This window comes from Phodopus roborovskii, unplaced genomic scaffold (assembly GCF_943737965.1).
Source record: "Phodopus roborovskii unplaced genomic scaffold, PHOROB, whole genome shotgun sequence".
Taxonomy (NCBI): Eukaryota; Metazoa; Chordata; class Mammalia; order Rodentia; family Cricetidae; genus Phodopus; species Phodopus roborovskii.
In genome coordinates this window covers 512,082-530,682 of record NW_026125543.1, presented here as the reverse complement: position 1 = coordinate 530,682, position 18,601 = coordinate 512,082, and the positions used below count along the sequence as shown (strand labels likewise).

Sequence of the window (18,601 nt, the reverse complement as noted above, 5' to 3'; positions counted from 1 at the left end):
ATGATCATAAGAAGTGATTTGGTAACAGTTGCTTATTAGAGACAAACTGTAGGGCTGCATGGAACTCTTCAGTGAATAATCATCTCTTGCAATTTCCCCCAAGTTATGAAAACCTTTAGTGTTTAATGTTTTAATATACACTGTTTTGCATATAAAAATATCTATTGTAGGAGTCACTTACCACATGTAATCAATTGCATTGGTTTTAATTGAAAAAGATAGCTAGAAATTTTCTGTGGATTATTGTAACAGTACAATGATACAAGGTGCTTTTATTTAACAGAAACATTTGTAAAATAAACTGTGAAAGCAAAAGCAGGCTATAAAAGAGGAGGGTTCATGTTGCCTCTGCTTTGTTCAAAAACATGTTACAGGTTAATATGCCACAATGGATGAACACTAGAAAGTGTAAATTAGCATTTGATAATGTAATCTCAAACATTTTCCCCACCCAGAGCATTATGGAAAATATGTATAGGTATGGTAAACATTCCTCCTCCATGGTCACAATCTTGTGGTCACATAATCTTCATGGGCCGTTGTGTCCGTGGGGCTTAAATCATAGTCTATGCTTGAGTCCTCCTCCTGGGCATGCTTCTCCTTTGGTATGATAGGGACAGTGTCTTCCACCACCACCTTCTCTGACTTGAAGGAGCACACTCTCTTGCCTACCTGTAAACCCAAAGTGTCCGTATTCCTTTCTCTATGGTCTACTAGTACACACTGTTCATTGAGACCAGGAATGCTGAGGTCACCCCGTGAAGCTAATCCTTGGGATTCCAGTTGGGTATTTCTCTCAAGTGGTCCTGCCGCCTGTTGACGAGTAATTTCTTCTGAAACAGAGAAGATTTGGTTTGCGTTTTGCTCAGCAGCATTTTGTTTTGACCGTCTATGAAACAACCCGAAGTTTTTGATATCAGCCACAAAATTCACTTTTCTCTGCTTCTCCCTGGGCGGCTCCCGCACCACCAGGGCGGAACCATTGCTTATGTTATGTCTCTCGGAGGCAATGGCTGCTGACCTCGGGTGGATCAGAGTGGTTAAATCAAAGAGGCTGAGATTCTTTTTCTTGTCCTTGCTATTACCTTCACTATGGCTCTTTTCGTCGGATTCTGCCGGACTCGCCGCGTTGGCTGACTGTATTGTCGAGAGCTTGCTTCCTCGGAGCAATCCCAGAACTTCAAAGCGGAAGCTAGAAATGTCTTGCTTTAGTTCCTGTGTGAAATTCAAACGGACACATCAGGGGATCACTTACGAAAACATCACGTCCTAATTTCATAGATTAGTCTGTAATGGTCCTGCACCTTTTCAAAAACCAGGGCTCTGTTCCCCTGGACTCTGCTTAGAATGTGAGGCTCTTTCTCTGACACCTGTGTCATTTTGATGTGATTTCCCTGTTGACTTTTTGTGTCCTAGAATGATGGTTAGTCTTCACACTAACACGGCTGAGCAGAGAGATCCCTAAAGCATGCTTCTGTGTGTATTGTGATGCTGGATAAAGACACAAGCCCCACTTAATTGATTAAATTCATGATAGATTCACAATACCATGGCATTTAGGGCTAGGTGACACCTCCTGGCTAAAAGGATATCAGAGTGAGCATGCCCAGGGGACTATGGTGCCTCTGGCTCCTGTGTACTCCTGGCAGCCATGATGTGAACTGCTACACCTGGCCCTTCCTGCCATGATGGATTAACACTTCTAAAACTATAAGCCAAATAAACATTCTCTTTTAAGTTGCCTCTCTTTAGTGTCTTGTTGTGATGATGAGAAAAGTGGCTGAGACACATAAAGAAATCTAAGGGTGACATAAAGAGAAATAGAGGGAATTGTACTCTCTGCTACTGTACAGTGGGGGTTTGTTTTCTTTGAGATGAGGTTTTCAAGTATTTCCTCTCTATGGTGCATTTAATACCAAGCCACTTTGTGCTTTTGGGTTCATGTGTCTTAACAGATTTTTCTATGCAAAGGGGGTGTCCAAAAACAAACAAACAAACAAACAAACAAACCAAAACCAATGTTGGTTCCAGACTTCTGAGAAATGCCCAAGTCTCAGGACTTTGGAGAGGGCCTTACACCAATTGATTCACACCAGACTCCTAGATTCTTTTTTTTTTTTTTCTTAAATCTCTTAAGGAAACTTCTTCCTCCCTCTGCCTCTCACTCTCTTCTAGGGCACAAAGAATCATTTAGCATCATAATTGAAATTTACAGTAAAATATTTTGGAGTTTAGTTAATTGGCAATCTATGCTTTATGTTTGGCAGCCCCCTGACTTGCTGACCTACAGATTGTTTAGCTGCTGCTGCTGCTATAAAAGTCTTTAATGCTTTTATGCATTTGGTTTTGCATGTCAAATCTTGTTAATCTTAAAGCACTCCTCTGAAATTTCTAAACAGTCATGTAGAATAAAAGAATTATTGTACATTTAATTGGAAACATCATTTTCCTATATTCACTTATTACCTCTCACATAACTTTAAAACTAGAAAATCAAGTACAAAGACTAAGCTCATAAGTTGTAATGAAATGAAACATTAAATCCCTGCCCCCAAGAGCTGCAGTGACCCAGGAAGCATGTGCTATTGTTAGCTGGTTGGTTATTAAGTGCTTCCAATTTAGAAATCTGGCTGACATACAAATGGAAGGCTCACTTAGTAGAGTAAGGATTGGGGTCATGGATCATAATGCTAGCAGGACTAGGATTTCCCTTCCCATTAAGTCCCCTTGACAATTTGGGTTAAGAATGTTTCAAAGCAATCTGGGAAATTTCTCTGATTTGCTATTGTCTTTTTGTCTGTCTACTCTGTCCCTAAATTCCATGGGTGTTTAATTTAAAACACAGGAGGCATGGCAGGGATGTCTGCTAGAATATGTAAGCTGGGATTGGAACTCAGGTTTCAAGGGCTGCCTCCACATGCTGCCTTCTGGGATGAAGGGGAAGCAGTTACCTTGACATTCTCCTCAGTCAGGCCTTCCTCCGTTTTTGCCTCTCTGATCATGGCTGCCACGTATCGCTTCACCAGGTTCCTCATCACCTCCTGAACAACAGGTTTGACATTCAGTTCAGGGGTTCAGTTTCTACCCATTTTAACAGCAATCCCACAATACTGAACACAAACATTACTTACTTGATATTGGTGGTGTCGTCTCAGGTTATCAGCAGCTCGCCGCTGAAAAGGAAAGGACATCCATGTGTGGTTATACAGGTCCATTATTATCCTAAAAGTCACTGCTGTCACATAAGGCACTTCTTGTTGTCTTTTATTGCCAAAGTGTGTGTGTGTGGGGGGGTGGCAATGAGGCACAGAGAGGCTTCAGGCACATCCAAAGAATCAGTGACCTAAAGTGAAAAGGCCCAAGTTTTTAACCTACAGGACTCTTAGAATAAATGAACAATGGTAGAAGCATGATTCTGGGGTAGGCTGCAGGGCCATGAGAGAACGAGCTAATCACACTGGATACATACCCTGTATCCCTGAAAATACTGCAAGGTGAAGAGAGGAAATAACCAGGGAAGTAAGCAGAAAATGGAGTTAATGTTTTCCCATAAATATCAACATGGAAATATATAGAAATCAGTCATCATAGGTGGCGATATGTAGTCAGGGCTGGACTGAGTCCTCCCAGTAAGTCCTCTACCACCGTGCCACACGCCCTGTGCTTCCAATACCAGTTAGCTTTTTAAAGAGATTGTGGTGTTTCAGGTACACAGGTAGGAGTGCATGCAGTATCATTTCTTTTTTTAAAAAAAAAACTACAGAATGGAAAGGTGGATGATGGAAAAATCCATTAAGGACTGAGTTAAATAACAAATGAGATTAAGATTTTATATTTTGAGCTTTCCCAAGTATTCCAAAAGCATTAGCAAAAACCTGTCTATGGTGACCCCACACAATGTATTTTAATAAACAGTAGCATTGGTTCTTAAGGAAGAACAGCAGAAACAATCAACATAAAAATAAAAAATATTTATGCAATAAAGGAAAAGGAATTAGTTTTGTATATTTTGAGAAACAAAAGGATTAATAGTTCTGGGTATCTAATAAGGCTTTTGATCTTCTTGTTCCTTGGTCAATATTTAATCACAGATTGGTGAAACAGAATTTTAGAAAGGGACTGCATTTGCACTTTCCCCTGATAAAAAAGATATATATATATATATATATATATATATATATATATATATGTGTGTGTGTGTGTGTGTGTGTGTGTGTGTGTGTATACATACATACATACATACATACATACATACATACATACATATGGAGAGAGAGAGACAGAGAAAGCAAGCTGTGTGGTAATATACAATGGTCTTTAGAAAGTATATTTTAAAAGTCAAATTTCTATTCTACTGGCCGAAGCAGTGTCTCTGTTTCAGGACAAGTGGTGATTTACAGGAAGGGAGGAGACAATGCCCAGATTTCTAAAGGCACTGATCACTAAAAACAGCATTGGCCGCATGAGAACTGGATTCTCTCTATGATTAAGACACTTGCCTAAAAACTAGGAGATTAGACCACTTTGAAGAGTGTAACATGGAGTTTTATGGCTGGGCCACCAGATGGGGGTGGTGTCTGCCTCCTGATGAGATAACACAAGATAAATTCCAAGAGAAAAAGCACTTCCAGAAGCAAGCCGAGCTCTGTGGAGTTGCTTCATCTGAAGAAAAGTTAAAAAAAAAAATTGTTGTATGCCAATTTCTTAAAATATACTGAACAGACGATTTCTAGGATACTTCAAGTCTAGAGACTCTTACTTTGATATAAAACTAATTCAGTCAGTTTGCCTTCATCAGTTTCAGAATCTTTTTAAATTCAGTAAGATAATGTCAAAATAAGTCTGAGGTCACAATTGAACTTTATTGACCACAAAACTAGGCTTAGGGTTGGTAGACTCAAAGTTATGAATGATAAGCAAAGATATTATGGTGGCTTTAAATATTAAAATGGGCACAGTTTCTTTCAGGTTCTAGAACTTTCCCTAATATCTAGTGTCAACAAATTGAAATAAAAGGAATGAAGAGCATAGTTTAAAGTGAACCACAATACATTTGGCTTGGGAAGAATATTTGAAACAGGAAAAGAAGGGCACAGGAAAAGCTTGCTCTGCTAACTGGGAGGTTAAAATCTGCTGGTTAGGTTTCAAGCTAACTTAAGGTGGTTCACATTTTGTTCACTGATTATTTTATCTGTCTTCTTGGCAATTACATAATACCCTTTAGTCTTGCGATGGGCATGAAGACTGCACCTCATCAGTTTTCTTCCCTTTCCTAGTGTCACAACTTAGATCTTTATTTTAGTCTTATTTTGCCTACTTGCCCCTGCTGTCCGCATTGGAAGTGTGTGTTCGTGGTGTAATATGAAGGATGAACAATCAAGTTAGACATATAGATGAGTGGGATAGTACCTTGGAGGAACTTCCAAGTTGCACAGTGGGAATAAACTCATTGGGTAATTTAAAATATGAAACAAGAGATTTGATTCACAGCATCTGTTCCTGGGGTCAGCTTCCTTCACCGTTTTACTTCCTCACTATTTAATTATTGACTGACATAAATTAAAAATATTCCTGAACCTTCAAGTTTAATAAATTGACCAATCCTCTGGATCACTTCTAAGGAAACATAATGAATGCATTTGCCTCTCTTTGCAGGATTTTTGTGTTTCGCGCTTGTCAACGTGCTTTGTTCAGCTAGATGATGAAATGTCTTTACCCTGGAAGTGAAGAGAAGTGAGTATGAGAAATTTGCTTTTAAGTGACATAGCAAGGGGAAAGAGAGCCAAACAAAGTCAACCATCTTTTGTGGGAGTCCAGGATCTTATGAGTGTGTCTGCAGGACATTGACCATCTGCCACAATCTCTGTGAATTTTCTTTTCTCTCTGTAGTATAGTTATTTGCTTGTACTGCCAACTTAAGCCACATTTATTAGGTGACTACATGTTCATATATGCAATTACTCTTTCAGAGGCAAGAAGCCTTGGAATAATATGTAGACTAAAACACACTTAAATGGCTTATAGTCTATGAGGTGATGAAGTAAGTGAGAATGGAAATGGGAAATACACCACTAAACCCAGTGGTAAAGCTGGTGGGTATCTTGTGAATGCAGGAGAGAAAGGTAACACTGTACAGAGGTGAGAAGCAGTAACTGGGAGTTAGGTTTCGGACTAAACATGAGGCATCAAGATTTGACAAGGCAAGAGATACAACTGTTCCTGAAAACTGCAATAGGCGCCAGAAACTGAGAGGAAATCAGATTCTTCATGAGCAACCTTCCAGTCAGTGGTCTTAGGGCCTGCGTTCCCCAAGTGTCATGGGAAGGAAGTGTGACTTCTTTGACTTTTGTGTGGCATCAGGCAGAGAAGAACTTTGCAGCTTCTGGCCATGGCCATAGATCTTGGTGTTCTTGGTCTGGAAACTACATCACTCAGGATTTCTGTGTGAGCTTCACACAGCGTCTACATCTGCACATGGCTGGGTTTGAGGTCATTATGGCCTTCGCCTTCACACAACTAAAGTGAGCTCACATTTCAGGGTATTGGGGGCTTTGGGTTTCTAATTTAAAAATTGGAGGTGGGGAGAGGAGGGTACTTCAACTTATGAATACTCTCTGAAACATACATAAAATTAGTGTCAATTAGTGAAATCATTAAATGTCATAACAGGCATTGATGACAATGGTTCTTTGAGTATTTTCTAGTGGGTAAAGTTCTGCTGACTCTCGAAGGCTTTTTATTATCTTCAAAGTAGGGATTGAATCATATTGTTACTGAAACAGACTAAAACTAGAAGTGACTAAGGTGTGTTTATGCCAATAAAGTGATCAGGAGAATTTGATTTAAAGGCACAAATTGAATAGGGACAATCATATTTCTGTGAGCTTTTGCAATGTTGAGAGTAACATTTTGTAACTCTTAACTGTAATTAGAATTGTTGTCAATTCTGCCTGTGAGGAAAATGGGCCAAGATCGAGGACTTTCTTTAGCGTTTGTCAAGGAGAGTATTTTGGTGCTGTCTTTCTCTTTGTCAGTTATACCGTATGTGGCTGGATTACGTGTGGACTATTTCCTGGCAGGATGGTGTTCAAGACAGAGCTGAAGGTAGGCTTGTATGTCACCTTAGTATAAGCCACAGACTGCAGGCTCCACCTGCTGTGCTAGGCTTGGCCTTGGCATTTGAAACATAGAACTAATGGAAAGAATACAATGAGGTGGTGAGAAGCCTTGACTGCTGCAGGGAAGTTGAGGTTCCAACAGCTGCACCAGGCTCTCTCAAGCTGAGATAGGTTTTCAGACAGAGAGGAGCTCTGGGGAATGTGGTGTAACATTTGCTGGCTGTTTAGCCTCTGTTCTTTTCAGATGTACTATCTGGAATGTCAGGCTCTCTGCAAAAAGCTGATATCCTGCAGTCAGCTTTTGGGGTCTTTTTCTTTCATTTCCACTATGGTTTCTGTCTGTGGATGAGTTTCCAGCCCATGAATTATGCTGTTTAGTCTTTCCTCTGCTCAGTGAATCTCTTTAAGGATGCAACCTGCTGTGTTGGCCAGAGGCCAACGCAGGATGGGATCTTCACTCTAAAAATTGCAGTTTGACTGTGAAATCGATTTATGTAGTGTCCTCTGTAATACATTTTCTCATCATTCCAGCATGCAGTTGTGGATTCTTCTTTGTAAACACACTTTCTACATGTACAAAACTGAAGATGCTGGATTCCTGGATATCATATTGTCAGACCAAGTACTCAGGACCTCATTCCTGAAGTTCCGAGAGTACCAAGCACTTCCTAGACTGCCTCCCATTTGGAAAAAGTAAGTAGAATATAAACTCTCTCCTAGCAAGTCTTACAGGGTAACTTTCAGGAGAATCAGGATTTTCATGGATGGTTGCTATATCCTTTGTGTAAAATCTGGGGTCATGCCTACTGAGAGTGGGGAAGCATGAACTTTCCATTCTGACAAATTGCCACTGAAGACGAAGTACAGGTGTGAGCTACTGGCTACCTTCTTTAAAATGCTAGACTGAGCAAATGCATAGGTTCTAATTCTCTTACACTGCTTAATTAATTGTATTTCCTTGGCAACTGATTAGACCTTCATCGCTCATCTGCATCTCAGGGCTGAGTGACACTCAATGGCTCTGGGACTATGTTTCATGTTTCACTATGCACCAAAGAGAAAATTATACAGTGGAAAATTTAAAACTCTAAAAATGGTATGATTTTATCAAAGATTTGGTAGTTTAGGAGTTAGTATGTTGCCCTGTTAATGTAAGCAATCCAGTTAGAAACCCACTTGGGTCCATGGTGTTAAGAATGTTTCACTTTAATTAAATGCTTTGGAGGAGGTATTGACTTAGCTTTCTTGGACTTTAATTAAATGTATTTGAAATTTTCTAGCAAAAAGCACAGAGGTTATTTTCAATCTGGAAAAAAGAATTCTAGATGATTCAGGCATGAGGAGTCTGAGAACTAAAGCTTTGGTACCATTGAAGGCATAGGCAAAACATTGGCAAAACACTTGATAAGGGGCCCTAGAGACAGCTCCTTGGTTAAGAGTACTGCATGCTCCAGCAGAGGACCCAGGTTTGGGTTTCGTCACCCACATGGCATCTCACATCACAACCGTTTGTCACTCTATTCCAGAGGATCCACAACCTTCTTCTAAGCTCCAAGAGACATAAAAAAATCCTCTGACTCACAGTTTTTAATGTTATTATTTGATTAATAGACTCTGTAATTGGCCCTTGAGTAGGATTTTCATGATTGTATAGGAGAAAGCTACCTGTCAATAATGGGTTTGTTTCCATCATAGAAGTTTTGCTCAACAATAAAACACTGCTACTTCATTTATGTTTTCCTGCACCAACAATCAAGTGAAAGGCTGATTTACCTGAAAATATCAATTTTCCATCAGAGGAATTCTGAGGTTAAGACAACATGAGTTTTTAGGGTTATTGAATCACTACTGCCAGGAAGTATGAACAACAAGGTGAGATCGGCAGTAATGGGCTCCTGGACGAGACCAGGGCATCTACTCCCAAGAAAAGCTGTGGTTCTAGGTTCTTCCTGAGAATGTGCACAGAACAACTTATGAATGACAAGAGTCTCTAAGTTGAACCACAACAGGCAAGTTACAACTTACTATGAACCACAGAAGTAAAGGTGGAGAGAATATCCTGAAGAATATAATCACCTCTGGTTGAATTTTCAATTTTCTGTTTCAAAAGCATAGCACAGAGCTATACACATTGCTGGTCTGAGGAGAAAGCAATGCATCCCATTCAAACCTTTGAGGCATAGCCAGCTGAGGTCTCCAAAGCTTCAGAGAAAAATCAGAAACTGAGTACACAACTTGGAAAACACTGCTGTGTACTCCTCAGAGTTTTCAGGGAGTGAGGGTCGTGGGGAGCCAAGAGCATTGAGTAACAAAGGACCTTTCTATCCCTCTCCCTTCTAGTCTCTAAGAAGCTTTGTCCCTAAGGGATCCTGAGAAAATGGATAAAGTAAACAAGTTTGTTTTTTAAAGAAAATAGTGGAATTGATGATCTCTAAGTTCTCTTTGGGGGGTGATGTGAACATATTTTAAGATTTGATTTTTTTTCAAAGTGCATGTTTTTGGTCCTCTAAAGAACTGTCACAAAGACTAGTCAAATATGAGTGACCTCACACCAAAGACTTCTTACAAGTTTCCCCTCATTAAACTCTTCTACAGCTTCACAAACATCTTTTTAAAAACATTAAATAACATGCATTTATTTTATATGTGTATGTATGTGCATGGACACACAAGTCATGGCATGTGTATAAAAGTCAGAGAGCAACTTTTAGGAGTTGGTTCTCTCCTTCCAGCCCATGTGCCTAAGTCTTCAGGTTAGGCAGAAAGCATCATTCACCAGGGAACCATCTTTTTAAGCCAGTTTCACAATAATCCATTTATTTTCTTTTATTTTGTAGATATGAGCTTCTACAGAAATTATATATATCTATACCTGCAAATATATCACACACACATAATATAAATCACATAACTAGCACACACACACATTACAACTAAGCCACTAAGAGTTCCCAAGTCAAACTATTAGGCCCTTAGAGAGTAGAGAAATAGTAAATTCCAACAGGGTTGAGTTGGGCTGGGGCAAAGCTTATTCAAAACCCTGAAGGGGAGAAAACAAGAGTCATTTGGTGTTGCACAGAGAGTGAAAGAGGCAGGCATGACTCAGAATATTTGGTTTGGCATAAGTTCTCGAGTCACTGAAGTATGCACAATCAAAGGTTAGAAAAAAATGTATACTGCAAAAGAAAAAAAAAAAAGAATGGTTTGTGGTCAATTAGCTTAAATTAACTTCCATGCATCAGATTGGAGCCAAAGACAGCAAATTTAAAAATAGAGACATCAGAAGAATTTTATGTTTTGAGAACAGTAATTTGTATACCAAAAAACCCTCCATAATTCACATCATTTAATGTCTTACTCTCATGTATGGGAATTGTTCTTTTAATGGGAAATGGGATCTCATATATAGTCATGTATCATCAGTGGCCATGCATCTTTACCTATGCATATCTGCACATGCATCTGTGGTCCAGAGCAAACTAAGTTTTTCTGACTTCAGAAACAATTCAGGGTTTGTGCTCCTCAGTGCTTGGATAGGATGAAACCTATCTTCAAGACTCTCCTTGCATCTAAGAACTGGAGGTACTGTCGACTAAAACAAGACTTCCAATGAGGGGCTTGGAGGAGCTGGGAGGCAGTTCTTAGAGCAGCCCTCCGAGGTCCTCTAAGCCTTTGTGTGGACAGAATAGGAAGTGTGATATTAGAGAAGAGTGTGGTAGGTTGTAACAAGTTTCATAAGTACCTTACAACCCAAGTTTTCCTCTGCTTTGCCTAAAATTGAAATGTAAAGCACACATTTCCAAGAGTTGGCTTTCCTTTTTCAAAATCAAAACAATTGTGTTGGGGCAGTGTATTAAGGTGCATCTCTGTGAGTTCCAGACCAGCCTGGACTACATAATGAGACCCTGCCTCAAAACAGTTCTTCGACTAAAATACAGTAAATACTTTTTGGTTCGGTAGGGAGTAAGCTGGATATCTGCATCCCAGAAACCATTTTCACATACTTGATGGCATTGCATGTATTGCTTGTATAGAATCTGGTGTATAACTATATTAGAATGCTGTCTAGTTTGTTCAGCAGATGTTACTGTAATATCTTCATTGCTATATTCTTTCCACAGATGTCTTCAAGGATGGGGGCCACACCTTTATACCTCCTCCATGTCTCAAATGCTAGCTGAGTCCTGGCCTGTGTCACAACATGCCGTTATTGTTTACTGAGCCCCATAGGACTTAATATGTTTAATTAATTTATTCTATAACATTTTAAAAATGATTTGAATTTAGCAGAGCTTAGTGGACAAATCAAACATTTGGAATAAAACAGCGCCGGTCTTTTCTAAAGTCACTGATAAAGATGGCGAGTTACTAGATTTTCTGTGATATTTTCCTAATAAAGCTGTGATTTGTAAGGTCAGGTATATTCTCCAATTATGATTCCTCAAGCTCAGGACTCATGGTATCTAGGAGCAAACATAACCACTTCCTTGAGCAGCAGTTCTCCCGGGCCAGTCAATTTCTCTTTAGAATAGAATAGAACTGATCCTGTGTTGAAGGAACAATCTATGACACTAGAAGTAGGAGAGAGACACATGAAAGTCAATAACAAAACTTCATGAATGTCAAGTTAAAGGAAAGAAGAAAGAACCCCAGATATTAGCACCATAATTCAAGCCCTGGTTCTGGTTTCCCAAGCTTCTGCATGCTTTTCTTGGTGAGTTCCTCCTAAACTAAACCTGCCAATGCTATCTCCATAGTCCCAAGGCCAGCTCAAAATATGCAGCCCTCATACTGGCTCAACCTAACACAAGCAAGATTCTCGAATCAGACACAGAAAGAAGTCCACATGTCCAGGTCACATAGCAAAAAAAAAAAAAAAAAAAAAAAAAAAAAAAAAAAAACAGAAAAGGCCAAGTTACTATGCCCCTGCCTACAGTCAAGATCTCCTGTAGAAACGGGTCTCCAATGGGAGTGACCTGGATGAACTTCAGGACACAGATTTAAAAGAACAATAATAAACTCCAAAGAACACAAATAGTTTTAAGAAAATGACAACAAACACCCCCAATGAAATCAAAGAAGACAGCAATAAATGCCTTAGTTGAAGTTCAAGAAAACACAGACATAGAGCTGAATGAAATGACAAAGTCAATTAAGGATTTGAAAATTGAATTTAGTAAAGAGATAGAAATACTGAAGAGAAATCAAGGAGAAGTGAAGCTGGAACTGAAAGGCCCAACAGAAAGCCTTCTGGAATATCAGGACCCGTGATGGTTTAAGGAGTAATGGTGCCATAGGTTCATATATTTGAATGCTGCGCCATTAAGAAGTGGCACTACCTGATGGGAATGGGGAGATGAGGCCTTGTTGGAGTAGGTGTGGTGTGGTATTTTTGGAGGAAGTGTCTCACTGGGGTGAGCTTTGGGATTTCAGAAGCCCAAGCCAGGTCTGGTGGCTCTCTGTCTTTCTCTTCCTGCTACCTGAAAATCCACACATAGAACTCTTCAGCTCTGTTCAGCTCATGTCTGCCTCTATGCCACAAAGCTTCCTGCCATGATGACAATGGACCAAACCTCTGAGACTGTAAACAAGTCTGAATTAAATGTTTTCCTTTGTGTGAGCTGTTGTGGTCATGGTGTCTCTTCACAGCAATAGAACACTGACTAAGGACCAGAAGAAAAAGTAGAAGAATTGGACCACTGAAGCAAAGAATATGAGACATTTTTAATAATATATGAAAGAAACAATTAAAATTTTGGAAGCCATGAAAGACAAAATATTCTAAATATGTGAAAGAGAGGAACCACAGGCTAATGGCATAATCAAGATCTTCAACAAGATCAAAGAAGAAAACATAGACAGATAAAGAAAAGACTTGTACATGCAAGAACACACAAAAAGCATACAGAACACCAAACAGAAAGGACCAGGAAAAAAAAACTCCCATGCCATATTATAGCTAAAACACTAAATATACATAATAAAGAGAAATGGTTGAAAGATGCAAGAGAAAAAATTGTAAGACCTATAGAGGAAAATCCATCAGAATAACAGCTGATTTCTCAATGAAAACTTTAAAAGCCAGGGTAGTCTGGAACAATGGATGTCAAGTTCTAGAAGACCATAGATGTCAGCCCAGACTACTGCACTCAGAAAAATTGCCTGCTGCAGTTGAAAGATGAAAAAAATAAAAAAATAACTTTCCAGGACTTAACAGGAAAAAAAAAAAAATCAACCAACCAACCAAACAAAAATCAAAGTCATGTCCACAAATCAGCTCTACAGAGAAGACTTGTGGTGATAACTAAACTGAAGAGAACAAACATAGGCAAGATGATGCAGAAAGAAAACAAGTGAAGACACAGTTACTGAAATACAAAATAAGACTTAGAGCACACACACACACACACACACAAAACCTCAAAATGACAGCCTGATGTCAATTCATACCTTTCAATAATAACTCTAAATAATAACTTCCTAATCAAAAGACACAGGTTAATAGAATGGATTAAGGAAAAAAATCCGGGAGTGGAAAGATGAGATGGCTAAGCAGTTAAGAGCATTTGCTGCTCTCCCAAAAGACCAGAGTTTGGGTCCCAGCATGCATGCCAGTCAGGAGATTTACAAATCTGTGTAATTCCAACCACATGGCATCTGGTACCTGGGCCTCTGCAGGCACCTGCACTCATCTGCTTATACACAATGGGATACAGACATCATCATCAAGTTTACCTTTCTGTTTCCTACAGGTAACTCATTTTGTCTTTTTTAACATGAAAAGATGAAAAATGTATTCCTAGGAAACGGGATAAGGAAGCGAGCAGGTATTATTATCGTAATATTTGAAAAAATATATTAAATAATGTTATTGAAAACAAAGAACTCCTCTTTCTTCAATGAGCAGGTCATCTTGATAGAAGATAAACAGAAAATCCAGAATTAAATGACATTGTGCATAAAATGGACTTAACAGATATCTACAGAATATTTGACTCAAACACCAACAAATAGACATTCTACTCTGCAGTCCATGGAAACTTCTCTAAATTAGACTCCATCATGGGACACAGAAAAATTAAAATCATCCCATGTAACCTTTCTGACCACAATGCAATGAAGTTTAAAATCAATAGTAAATAAATCTCTAGCAAATACATCAACTAATGGAGATTTAACAGCACATTACTGAATAACACATGGGCCAAAGAAAAAATAAAATATTCCCAAAATGAAATAAAAACATAACAAAACCTCAGAGACATGTTAAAAGCACTCCTAAGGGGGAAATTGACAGCTCTAAGAAAAAACAGAAAGAACACAAGTAAATTACTTAATCATGAAACTCAAGAATCTGAATAAACCAAACTCAAATCCAGTAGGTAAGAAGTACTAAAAAAATCAAAGCAGATATTAATCAATAGGCTTATTGAACCTTTGTACTGTTTTGTTTCTAAAATATTTAATTTTAAGAGCTTGTTCTATGAGATTTGTTAAACATTATTGACAGACATTTGGCCCAATTAACCAAAATAAAACAAACAAAAATTGAGATCAACAGTGGAATATGAAAAAAAGCAGTGAAAATATTCAGAATATTACTGAGTGATTACTTTTAAAACCTATATTCTATTATTACTCAGCCTTTAAAAAGTAAATCATGAAATTTGAAGTTAAATGGACATAACTAGAAAAAAATCATTCTGACCCAGACCCAAAGAGACAAATCTAGTATGTATTCACTTATATGTAGATATTAGCTGTTAAGTCAATAACAATTAAGCTATAATCTGTAGAACCACAGAGGTTAGGTATAGAGTAAGGGACTATGGGCTCAGAGAGATATTTTCAAGAAAGGGAAATACAATGTTTATGGGTGGAGGCCTAGAGTGGGAGGATCAAGTAGGGAGAGAGAGGGAAAGGAGAAGGGGGAGGGGGAGAAGATGAGGGAGTATTGGCAGAAAAAGATAAAATTAAGGGACATTTGAGGGATAGTATGAAAACCTATTATGGTAGAAATAATATATATATATATATATATATATATATATATATATATATAATATTTTATATATGCAAACAATCTAAATGAAATTGCCAAATAATGCTGGGAGGAGACACAGCCCCAGGTGGCCATCTCTGGTCACCAAGTAAAGCTTCTATTAGTTTACATCTCATTGAATTGTTGGCCACAGGGGTCATATGGACATGCTAAATAATCCAGGCTCTTGCCAAGACTACAGATTGCTCTCCACTAACTGACAATAAGGCCCAATTTCTGAAGACAACAGCTATACAACTCACTGAACATGGAGAAGTTGAGGTGGTGCCTACATAGAACCTTCATCCCTATGTTCTATCATCTTTGGTACAGGAAGGTACTCTGCATGCTACTAAAGAAGAAATGTAATCACAAAGCCATTCACAAACCTTTTGATTTACAGTGCTTTTCTACCGACGAGATATGCTAGAGCAATGATGACACAAAGCCTATGGAAATAAGCAAATAATAACTGATTTGACTTTAGGCCACTCCAGGAGATGGAATCCACACTCAACACCACTTGGGTGAGACTAGATATTCCAGGGATCTGGGTAAAACCAAGTACTATTCTTTACATAAAAAAAAAAAAAGAAGAAAGATACCAATGAAATGACTCCTAATGATATTCTGCTGTACTTATAGATGAGTAACTTGCTCAGTTGTTAACAAAGAAACTTTGTTTTGCAGCAGATGGGTACAAATACAGAGACCCACAGGAAGATATTATGCAGAGATTGAGAGACCCACTCCTAAATGTGATGTCTCCATCAAACCCTTCCCCCTTGACTCAGGAAACCCTGTGGATGAGAAGGCAGAAAGAATGCAAAAGCCAAAGGAGATGGAGGACAACAGGAGAACAAGGCCCTATAAATCAACATGATCAAAGCTCCTATGAACTCACAGAGAATGAGGCAGCATGCACAGGGCCTGCACAGATCTGCAACAGGACCTTTGCATGTATAATATAGTATAGCTTCCAGTTCAGTGTTTTTATGGGATTCCTGAGTATGCAATTAAGTGGGTATCTGTTTCTTGTTCCTTTTCTTGGTCTCTTTTCCTTCTCTTTTATTTTTTCTCATTGTGTTTTTCATATTTAATCTTATGATATTTTATTTTTTAAAAACCTTCATAAGTTTTTTTAAACAAAGGTGGAAAATCTAAAAGAAAAGGATGAATTTCCAGGCTCTTCAAACCACCAAAGTTCAACCAAGAAGAGCTCTTCAATTTAAATAGAATCATAACAGATAATAAAGAGAACAGAACAGTAATAAAATGCCTTCCAGGTTAAGAAAAATCATTCCCAGACCAAGATGGATCCAGAGCAGAATCCTACCAGACTTTCAAAGAAAATATAAAAGAAGTATTTCTTAAATCATGCAAAGATTAGAAACTATACTTCTAAAGTTCTGCATTATTCTAATCTCAAAACGAGGTAAAGGCACAAGGAATAAAACTACAGCACAACATTCCCAATGAGCACAGATGGCAAAGCTCTAAAACAAACCCTATTTTCATGCCAAATTCAGCATTTATCAAAAAGATTACCCACCATGATTAAGCTCTCTTTATCCTGGATGTATAGGGGAGGCTGAGCATATATAAATCAACAAATGTAAGAAATAAAAAAAATGTCTAAACATTTTAACATGATCATCTCAATTAATGCAGAAAATGCCTTTGACACAGGTCCTAGAATAGTAAGTCTGCAGGGAATGGATCTCAGAATAAAAAGGCTATACTTGACATAACCAACAGCCAACATCATCCTAAATGATGGATCCAATGTTGGACACCAGGACTTGAACACTAAATCATGCATAATGTCTCATGTACTCCACAGTTCAAAGGGAAAGCCAGACATTAGTTATGTCACAGCTAAGTCACTGTTACAGACAGCTAGAAACAGCTAGACAGCTAGAAACCTGAGTGCAAAAGATGGCAGTGTCCCCAAACCTATGCTAACAGAATCAGGAGGCCTCTTTGAAGAGGGTCAATCCCATTAAGACAGGAGTGATGTCTTTCATTCAGGAAATAGGCTTGGGAAGAGACCTAGCTGCTCTGACAGGGAATTAAACATGAGTGGTGTATAGTGAAACTTCACTGTGTAGAATCAGAGAGAACAGAAAGTCATATGATCTGCCCATGTTCAGTAACAATTCAACTCTACTCCAACAACTCATGAGTGACAATGTCATACTAACAGGATGTTAGTATGTCCTTACCCCAATTGTTCCGAAGCTTTCTGGCTTTCTTCTCATCTTTTTCTTACACAGATGTGTCCATATCCACTTGACCAGGTACCACAGGGATTTAGGACTTGGGATGACATTGAAAGGTGTGGGGAGAGTGCCTCCTTCTTCAAAGTAGCTCATCCAAAGCTTTGTTCGAGCAAATTTCCATTCTATATCTGCATGGTCCTGAACAAGAGAACATGACAACTTCAGATAGGTTCTCTAATTAACAAGGAAACATAACTCTCACAGACAGAGCCTGAATCGGACACAGTGTGGTTGTTGGAGCATTAATTATATGGCTTATAAAAACACCACTAACTCCCAGAGACAGAGGCTTACCCTGTACAGACTCACATCACTGTCACTTTGTTCATCCTTCCTTCTTCAGGGAACCAGAGATCTACTGTGGTGTGTTGAAGAGACTGTGGTGATTAGTTCTGACTGAGAAGCAATGCTACGGTTCTGGCCCTGAAGACTGCATTGCTTAGTTTCATTAGGTGCTAGCTAGAGGCATGGCTTTGCATCTTAGCCCAGGCCTCGCACACTGCTCAGATGAATGTCACTTGCATAGATGCTCACAGATGAGCTTTGGTGCTGCAGGGAATGTCCGAGTGGATACGTTTCCACACGGGTGATTTTCTCTTACCTTCAGATAATAGAGGCAAATTTATAGAGAAATTTCTCCAACACACAATGCAGCATAGTGCCTACATCACAGCACTGAGTCTTGGTGCAACTGCACAGGAGCTATTACTCAGGACATTTGCACCCTAGGATAGTGGCCAAACATCATCTGCTGGTCCAGCACAATGCCTCATAAACCATTGCTCAGTTCAAGTTACACACCTCAAGAAAACCTGGAACCATGGAAGGACATTCACAGCATTCTCTACTCTCTCTTCCTAATATTGAAATTATGCACTACTTTCTTTTGTCCTGATATATGTTTTGAGACAAGGGCCTTTTAAGAAATCAAGTATATGACTGATATACAGTACACATAGGAAATTTTTGAGCAATGAAAAGTACTAGAAGGCTTTAGCTATGGCTTGTGTTATTGATTCAGCTCAGCAACTGAGGTGTGTGTGGCAGGAGTCAAAAAGAGATCTCTGAGTCTTGAGATTCTGGGAGATACAAGAGTTAGATGCTCGACATGAAAACATCCCAAGGAGCTTCATCACAGGACATTAAGGGGTCACTGCCTC

General features: G+C 38.8%; 1 protein-coding gene across 3 annotated transcripts in view; it reads right to left on the bottom strand.

Annotated features, from left to right (window-relative positions):
* Positions 1–331: 331 nt before the first annotated feature.
* The window catches only part of Trpc4 (transient receptor potential cation channel subfamily C member 4), a 160,040-nt gene continuing 141,770 nt past the window's right edge, over positions 332–18,601 (bottom strand). Inside the window, exons 8-12 of one of the 3 annotated variants that reach the window (XM_051176934.1) lie at positions 17,385–17,579; positions 3,132–3,173; positions 2,952–3,041; positions 1,086–1,215; positions 332–833 (exon numbers count right to left, since the gene is read on the bottom strand). In XM_051176934.1, coding sequence (XP_051032891.1) covers positions 505–833; positions 1,086–1,215; positions 2,952–3,041; positions 3,132–3,173; positions 17,385–17,579 — 786 coding nt within the window. In that variant the 3' untranslated portion in view covers positions 332–504. Of the gene's footprint in view, positions 1,216–2,951; positions 3,042–3,131; positions 3,174–17,384; positions 17,580–18,601 lie in introns of all 3 variants that reach the window. The other 2 variants (XM_051176935.1, XM_051176933.1) reach the window with 2 other exon arrangements.